The following is a 9,234-nucleotide window of genomic DNA, read 5'->3' on the forward strand; positions in this document are numbered from 1 at the left end:
ATTTTTAACTCTTGAAGTGCTTATATTTTGTGTTCGTCTGATAGTTGTATGTAAAATGTAACATTTTGAACCCGTTGGGTTTTAATGAAACTAGTTTCTCAATTTTATGTTCTGTTGAATGTCATGACAATAACGTAGATATCAAGACTATGCGTGAGGGTGGTCGACAGGTTTATACGGTAAAACAGACCTACAATAACTTGGTCGGACTCTCTCATATATCCGAAATGGTTCTTCGAGAGGAATCCTCCTACCATTGAAAGCTCAAACGCATTTCTTCTTGCGGTAGGTCTGAAATATGCCAAAAGACTTATGTTTGTGTATGTGTCATGTTCAGAGAGACATGTAGTATAAGAAAATAAATTCCGATTTTATTTGGGAACTTATACTTAAGATATTTGTACATGATTGCGTTCATACTATTTTGGCCGGGTGGGTGATCAGTCCTCCCAGTTACGGATAGTTTACACATGATATCTTTTCCAATGGAAAGTGTTCTAAGGGCGCCACAACAATATCCCGTCTAGAGTTTCTAGGTAATATCCATCGTAGTCATTTACGGCGATAACTTCGTAAGGTCCTTCCCAGCGGGGACCTAATTTTCCGACGTCTTGCTGTCGGCTGGCTTCGTTACTTCGTAGTACCAAGTCATTGAGTTGAAAGTCTAATGGTTTGACTTTCTTATTGTACTGGTTTGCAATTTTCTGTTTCTTTTCTGCCTGACGGATGGACGCTATAGTCCTGCGTTCTTCAAGGGTGTCTAAGTTTTCCCTTAATGCTCATTCTCGTGTTCGTCAAATTCGTTTATACGTTCAGTTGGGATGATTACCTCGGCCGAGATGACTGCCTCTGTACCGTATACCAGGATGAAGGGTGTTTCGTTTGTACTTTCCTTTGGAGTTTTCCAGTGGGCCCATAATACGTGTGGAAGTTCGTCTACCCATTCTTGTCGGCGCTTTCCAAGTCTGGCCTTGATTCCATCCACAATATCTCTGTTTGTGACTTCAACATGGTCGTTGGCTTGTGGGTATGCCACAGAGGTGAATGATTGTTTTATGCCCATGTCAATCCACCAATCTCTGAACGGGTTATGTACAAATTTGAGTGCCGTTATCATTGACTATCTCTCGAGGTAAACAGAAGTGACAAACTATGTTTTCTCACATAAAGGTGAGGATTTTTCTCCCGATAATCATGCTTAGTGATTTTGCTTCCACCCACTTGGTGAAGTAGTCGATTGCCATGACTAGAAATTTAACTTTTCCGACTCCCTTTGGAAATGGGCCTACGATATCAATTCCCCACTTGTAGAATGGCCAAGCTGCCTGAACCGGGATCATATTGTGTCAAGGAGACCGGTTAACTCGGGGATTTATTTGGCATGCCTCACAACTCAATATTAATTCATACGTGTCTCGGTACATTTATGGCCAGATATAACCCATTCTTTTGATTATGCTAACCACCGTTCTATAGCTGGAGTGTGTCGAGCAGGTTCCTTCGTGCATTTCTTGTACGATCTCTTTGGCCTGAGTCGGTCCGACACATCTTAAATATGGTTCCGTGAATGACTTCCGATATAGTGTACCGTCTTGGAAGTGATATATCGGTGCCTGCATCCGAATCTTCCGGGCTTTTAATTTGTCTTCTGGGAGAATACCTTCAGGAAGATATTGTACGAACGGGGTCATCTAACAGTCTCCTTCTTCCGTGATGGTTTCTATAAGGGTATCTTCATCGGTAGATTTCCTTTCTAATACTTCGACCATGACCTTTTTTGTAAAGTGATCGTACAATAGGGAGGCAAGTTTGCTTAAGCGTCTCTTTTTTTGTTATGGTTTCGCAGTATTTGCTTTATTTCTAATGTTGCAAAGTATTTAATTAGCATTTTTGCTACTTCCAGGTATTTTCGCATTGATGTATCCCGAGTTTCAATACTGCCGTTTAGTTGGCTTGCTACTAGTTGTGAGTCGACGTAGGTCGTGAGTCGTTTGACTTCTATGCTTTTTGCCAAATGTAAACTTGCTAACAGGGAATCATACTCGGCCTCATTATTTGACGCAACAAACTTCTTTCGTATGGCATAAGTGCTTTCTTCTCCGTCTAGAGTTACTAACAGGAAACCTATACTGGCACCCTATTCACTGGATGCACCATCAGTGTATAATTCCCAAAATTCGTCTTCTTCCCTCCTATTTATGGAGGTTTCGCGAAGCTTTATTATTTTGAATGGGAGTTCGACCGGAAATCTGCCATCAACTGCCCATTGACGGAATTCATTGGGAGGAAGTTAATTTCGTGCTTTCCAAGTTCAATTGCCTATTATGCCAACCGACCAGATATTTCTGGCCTAGTCAGAACGTGCTTGATCGGTAGGTCCGTTAGGAACTGGATTGGGTGTGCAGAAAGTATCTCCGAAGATGTCTCACTATGTGTACCAGTGCATAGATTAATTTTTCCATTACCGGGTAGTTTACTTCTCCGTTTTGTAAGATCTTTCTGACGAAGTATACCGGCATTTGGACCTAATCCCTATCGGATATTAACATCGAGTTGATTTCCTCGTAAGATGCCGCTAGGTACACAGTCAGAGTCTCTCCCTAAATTGGGGCCATGAGTTTGGATAACTCTTTAAAAAATGTCTTCATTTCCTGGAAAGCCTTCTCGACTTCCCTCTTCCAGACGAAATCGTTTTTGTTTAGGCACATGATATGACTGAAACGGACAGTTTTATTTATGCGGTGTTGTTAGACCGCAAGGCGTTAGAATCAGCTATCGGGAGGTGAGAACAGTGGTTTATTTTTTATATTTTACGGGGCTTAAATTTACTTTTAACTTTCTAAGGTAGAAGGTGTAAGTGAACTTGGGGTCGTACTATTGAATGGTTTAACGAATTGAAGATCAAGTGGATAACTGTCTTTGGTTAAATTACATAGATAAAGGATAGTAGTTGGTTTTAAGCTAATAGTCCTAATTGCGGAAAAGTAAGATGATGGAGGGATATCTGGAGTATGCGGATCAGGGAAATGTTGACCAAGATATCAGTTTGGGCTAGGAAAAGGTAATTATGTTTATGTTAAAGCTATGCTTAGAATAGTGTAGATCTGGTTGGATGAGCCAATTACAAAAACCCACTTATCTCTAGACTCTCGGAGTTCTCGTTGAGTAGTGAAAAGTATGTCACGTGGTTATATAATTGAAAGGTATAGTTTGGAGGTTATCCTCAGTAAAGCACTAGGTTTATTAGCGAGTTGAGTTCTAATCCTAACCCTCGTTATCAGTTTGGATAACTGAATAACAACGTGTCGTGTCGATTGAACACTGATCACAAACGGAAGGAGTCCGTCGGGTTAAGTTGACCAAACATTAATGAAAACTAACAACCATTTCATCATACTATTAAGATCATACCAATCTAAACATTATATAAAATTACAATTGACTTACTGAAATAAAAGCAGATAGAAACCTAATAGATACCTAAACAGTTAATATGACTTAATCTTAGGACAACAATCAAATAAGAACATGCAATAGGTGTAGGTCACGTAGTTAAGGCACTAACTAGATGTTAACAGTTCCTAAGAGGTCTCTTTAGAACAGTCAATAGGCATACTAGGTCATTCATGTCTCAATTCCTAAGTTCTGTGTCCTAAAAGCGCATTAGATGCCTTTCGGGAACTCCGGCCATACCGAGTTCATAAAATGTTCGGATATAGTATAACCAGTGGTCTTAATCCTATAACGTAGCTAAGTTCATATAGGTGGATAATTCCTTATCACAACCTAGGTTGGTCAATCTTTAAGACACTAGCATACAAATCTATCGGAATCACAAGTTCAGTATGACGATAGTAACCGTACTAATTTAACATAACTATGCTAACCCAAACTACTATCATGGCAACATACAGATTAATTAAGCTAACATGCTATTTTCGGAATGTGTTATTAAATATAAATGATAACAATACATGTTTAATTAATAAGACAAGCTTTTCGGATAAAAACCTGAAAAGGCTGAATAAATCTGCCCAAGATCGCAGGGACTCGCCTAGATTTCCTCTGAAAAATAAAAGCTAAGATAGCTATTGCTAAAAAATAACTAAAAAGCTTGAAAATCTAAATTGAAGTACAAATTGAGTCTGTGTAAAAATAAATGCAAAAAGCTCCTGAAATAGGAAAAACATTTCCTGGCATATGGCTGGCTATGCCAGGGCAAGCCGTTTTTATAGCCCGGATGCTGGCAGACCATTTCCCATAGTGGCAGGCCGTATGGCAAGCCGGATGGCAAGCTGTATGGCCTGCCCTGGTCTGCTATTTTTTCTGGATCGTAACTTGATTTCATGGGTCGTAACTTGTCTTTCATCGTTTTCGCTCTAAAATCTTCATTTTAGCTTCGTTTTACTCGATTCTTTTTTCATCGTCTTTGTAAATACTTAATCTACAAAATTAACTGAAAAAGCGTTTATTTTGTCAAAAAATTTTGGAACTTTATGAATTTAGGGATCAATATCGGGGGTAAAAACATGACTTTTTGGCCGATATCAGCACCCTTCTAGGGTCTGAAAGAAAGGTAAGGATCTGTCAGGGGTTCGGGATAGAAATCGCGTTAATGCCGCCAGCCTGTCGTTCAAGCTGTGCATATCTTTTTTGGTCTTTGGGGATTGCATGTTTTCGATGGCCTGGATCGTTTTTGGGTTGGCCTTAATCCCTCTCGGGGTGACCGTGAATCCTAGGAATCGACTTTCCTTTACCTCAAAGGAACACTTGGACGGGGTAAGTTTCATGTTAATTTTTCATAGCGACTCGAAGGTTTCAATGATATCCGGGATCATTTGCTCCTTGGAATCACTTTTGATTACAATATCATCGATATATGACTCAACATTCCGTCCAATCTGGCCCTGGAATGCTTGGTCGATCACCTTCTCGTACGTTGCTCCTGCATTTTTTTAAGTCAAATGGCATTTTTGTGTAACAGAAAATGCCCATGTTTGTGAAAAACGGAGTTTTGTCTTCGTCGAGTGATGCCATCTGGATTTGGTGATAACCCTTGTATGCGTCTAAGAAACATTTGTATCTGAAACTGTGAGGGACTCAATCTTCTAGTCAATTTCTGGCAAGGGATAGTCATCTTTTGGGCATGCCTTGTTGATGTCTTTGTAATCGACACACATGCGCCTTGAGCCGTTTTCCTTTTTTACCATGACCGGGTTGGCCACCCATGTTTGGTATTTTACTTCCTTCATTATCCCTGCATCAACTAGTTTTTATACCTCTTCGTCCAGGAATTTGCTTCGCTCGAAAGCCATTGCCCATTTTGTCGAGACGACTGGTGTGATGTTTGGGTTTACATTCAATCGGTGCTGAGTTATTTTGCGTGGGACCCATGTCATGTCGGATGGTTCCCATGCAAAAACATCAATATTCACTGCCAAAAGTTTGTAGAGCATTTCCTTAGTGTTAGCACTTAGACCGGTGTCGAGTTGAATTCTTTGTTCCGGATGCTTGGGATTCGGAGATATAGATCCGTTATCATGCATAATTACGTTTTCTGTATCTTTGAATATTTTCAAACATTCACTCGGTTACAACACATGTGTCAAAATTGTTGCTATACCGGCTGGGGTTGAAAATTTCAACATGCCATGTACAGTTGATGTGACCGTTCCGAATTTGTGCATGGCGTTTCGTCCGAGTATGACGTTATACAGGGAATCAGTTTTGACAATAGAGAACTCGATTTTAGCAGCGCTCTAAAAAGGTATTGTCCTTAGAACGACTTCCAATGTGATGGAACCTACTGGCCAAGTTGTCGTACTGTTGAACCTTGTGAATGGTGAAGTTGCAACTTTTTCAAGCTGACAGACGTCCTCCGATAGCTGCAAGAAGCAATATTCAAACATGACTTCTGCCCTTGCACCGGTATCTGTGTAAATTCGACCGATTTGGTAGTTTGAAATGTGTGCTTTGATGATAACTGGTTCGCATGAAGGATTGACATCAAATAACGACAGGAAGATGATAGGTTCGTGTTTCCATTCATATAAAGGTCTCGCCTTCCGTCTTTGCCCAGCAACCCATGAATGAATCATGTATAAATCATCTTTCATCATTTTGCTTTTGTTTGTTTCTTCTACGTCTAGCTCGTTAAGGTAAATAGCGGTTAATTTCGTAACGTTCGATAACGCCATTTAATCATGCCTAAATCTGATTTGGGAAATTTAGATTTAGACTTGAATGCTTAATTTGGGGAAAAAATGTATTGATCAATTGTTTTAACTCCAATAACTATGCAAACCCCATTTAAAATCTTGATTCCAAGGGTGTAAAACAATGAATTAGATTAACCTCACTTGATTAGATCCAATGAGTTAATATCTTAGGTGTTGATGAACTCCGATACCGACTGGAATCTCAATCAGAGTTGTATTTTCGACTGAACAATGTTACAATATGGTTTTGATAGAGTAACAGTACGTGTTCAGTGTGTCATAATGAATGACCGATGAGGTGCATTTATAGGTATTTTGAGGGAATGATGACATGGCACATGTCACTTTCATAATTGTAACAAATTTTTACCAGATTCATGGGTTGACGTGGCACAAGTCCCTTTGATTGGCATAACAAACAAATCCTAACCAACTTTCCTAGATTTGTGGGCTGACATGGCATATGATCCATTCACGTGTTTGTTCCAGGACCATGTGCTTGTTCTGGGAACAAATGCATGTTCTGAGACCATGCTTTGTTCCAGGACTGTGTGATTATTTCGGAGTGGTGTGGCTACTCCGGAACGGTGTGCTGGATCCTTCTATGGTGTGACCGATGAACGGCACACCTTTGGTTAAGTAAAAAGGTCTTACATATGGGAAATACCCAATATTCATCCAAGTGCTTCTTTGGTCCTAGTGCATGGCATGACTTCTACGTAACAACAATATTCTACAGCGGAAGCAATTAATACCTGAGATAAAACATGGAAAATGGGTCAACATAAAGTTGAGTGACTCTACAGGTTTAAGTAAATAGTTCATCGTATGTTTCATAAAACAGTTTCCAAAATTCATTTATCGAAAAATCAGTTATTAGAATCGTTTATCAGTAATCGGTATATGAAAATCAGTATTCAGAAATTAGTAAACATTTATCAGTATAAACCACCAAGGTTTAATGTCAAAAAGTTTGCATACAGCAAATGCTAAGTATTAAACTGTTTGTAATCAGAGATGTCAAGGTTCAACTGAGTAAGACATCAAAAAGGTTTTGTTTCAAATATTTGTAGACATTACCATGTCTAGTTTCTAGTTTGTAAACCACATGTTTAAGTAGCATAAAGCACAGTCTGAAAAACAGTATTCAGTGTAATAATTCTTTGTTAACATTTATCGTAAGTTAGGCCACAAGATTTCTTTGAAAACTTTGTAAAAGTATTCATTTGTCATGAGCACTTTATTATAAGACTTTAACATGTGGATAGCTCATTCGCTACGCGTCTTCCTTTTACCCTTTCTGAGCATACACCGATTAAGTATACAAGTTACAGCAGAATAAGCACCCTTATGTGTTGGGGCGAGGTTTGTCAAACCTAACGGTACCGTCCCTATAAGTCGAGCTTACGTAAAGTAATAGATTATATCCTCAAATTTACAGGTCCTAATTCTTTGTTGGATCCCGTACATCACTAGCTAGGATCTTTGGATCAAGGAACATGCATCGATTAGCAATTTGAGCAAAATAAATGATAAATGAGATGAACATGATGAATATGAGATGAACACAAGTAAACTAAGTGATAATCAGCTGATTATAGATTAAGATTACATGTAATAGATCAATAAACGAATTACAATAACAATTACAAGAATCTAATCTAGTCACTTTGCCATTTTCATGATGGTTGGAGCATCAATCCACCATGGATCCTCCTCACCATGAAGGTGAGAGGAGGAGCTCACACCTCACACACACTCAAGTGATCTTGGTGGAAAAGCCTCAAATGACCAAGAACAAGGAAAACTCTATTTACAGGTCTGCCCATTCTGTCAGTTCACACGCACGTTTCAGTGCTCAACCGTACGACTGACAGTATCACACGTACGAGTGACATTTGTCACTCGTGTGTTTGACCTATAATACACGTTTGGTCACATATGCTCCTACGATATGAGTTTTCTTGCTCAAAACTATCCCTCGGTATACAACGTAGACCTAAACCATTCTCAGGTTGTTCAACAGCAATGGACAACTCCATTTCGTGCACTAACAAATCCCCCTTGGACATTGCTGGTGAATCATGTTGTCGATAAGTCGTTGAAAACATCTCTTGCAATCTTTAGTCAGTCTCTGCAGTGGTACAGGGTCTTCTGAATCTTCAGGCGTCGTTAAAGATCTTCTTGAATGCCTATAATACAAAACTTCGCACCTCAATGATTTTTAGTCATTGAGATTCCGCCTTACGAATTGCCATTTGATAATCTCGAAGAAACTTCAAATCCACTTGTGCATACCCACAGAACCAATTGCAGTAGTACTCCCCCTAAGACTAAAATGAGTTCAATCTTTGTCTGACTTTAGTTGAAGTGTCGAAACTCTGAAGCTTCCCATTAAAAGTACATGGGCTCATCTTTAAAGCTCGATCATTAGCTCTCGCATGTAGTCCTAATGATTTCGTAGTCGATCAGTGGCTATTGGTTTGGTAGCTTGATCGTCAAACTCCCCATATGATGTAGAAACTTCTTCGAATCTCTAACTTAACCAGTCATTCAGATTACCATCTTCTCTGACGAACTCTTCAGATAAAAGACACTCTCAAATTATCTTCACTGTAGAATCTTCTTTCTCAGCATTCAATGTATCCCATTCTTTCAACAATTTGCTCAAGCATAAACGTCTTCATAATGACTTGCCTACTGTAATGGGCAAAATATTCAGAGATTTCCGATCCACAGTTTATCTGATTCATCACACGTCTTCCATTTGGTATCTCATGATTGCGCATCACTCTCATCACTTTCCTTGACAGAGTGGAATCATCTCAAACATGCTCTATATCCAGCGGAATTTCCACAACCAACTTCCATCACACAATGGAACTCTTGAAATTGGGACTTTAAAACGTTTCGGCCCATAAATAATCAGATTCTTTTTATTACCCTACAAAAACTCATCATAACACTCGTGTCTCGTGTACTCATCTTACACAGACGATGCGGAATTAAACACGTT

The 9,234-nt window shown here is 39.3% G+C and overlaps 1 protein-coding gene across 1 annotated transcript; it reads right to left on the minus strand.

The window, feature by feature from the left end:
* Window positions 1-497: 497 nt before the first annotated feature.
* LOC139898534 (uncharacterized) lies at window positions 498-1,117 on the minus strand. The gene is made up of 2 exons (XM_071881288.1): window positions 830-1,117; window positions 498-719 (listed from the first exon to the last, which is right to left on the minus strand). Exons 1-2 carry the CDS (start codon window positions 1,115-1,117, stop codon window positions 498-500), a joined length of 510 nt encoding a protein of 169 aa, XP_071737389.1.
* Window positions 1,118-9,234: the final 8,117 nt, after the last annotated feature.

Source organism: Rutidosis leptorrhynchoides, chromosome 1 (assembly GCF_046630445.1).
Source record: "Rutidosis leptorrhynchoides isolate AG116_Rl617_1_P2 chromosome 1, CSIRO_AGI_Rlap_v1, whole genome shotgun sequence".
NCBI classification, from domain to species: Eukaryota; Viridiplantae; Streptophyta; class Magnoliopsida; order Asterales; family Asteraceae; genus Rutidosis; species Rutidosis leptorrhynchoides.

Bases quoted from the DNA above. Each gene is read 5' to 3' on its own strand.
- LOC139898534 (XM_071881288.1), bottom strand. From the start codon at position 1,117: ATGATAACGGCACTCAAATTTGTACATAACCCGTTCAGAGATTGGTGG. The intron at 720-829 runs GTAATCATCCCA...TCCATCCGTCAG, and splicing joins AGGCAGTCATCTCGGCCGAG to GCAGAAAAGAAACAGAAAAT.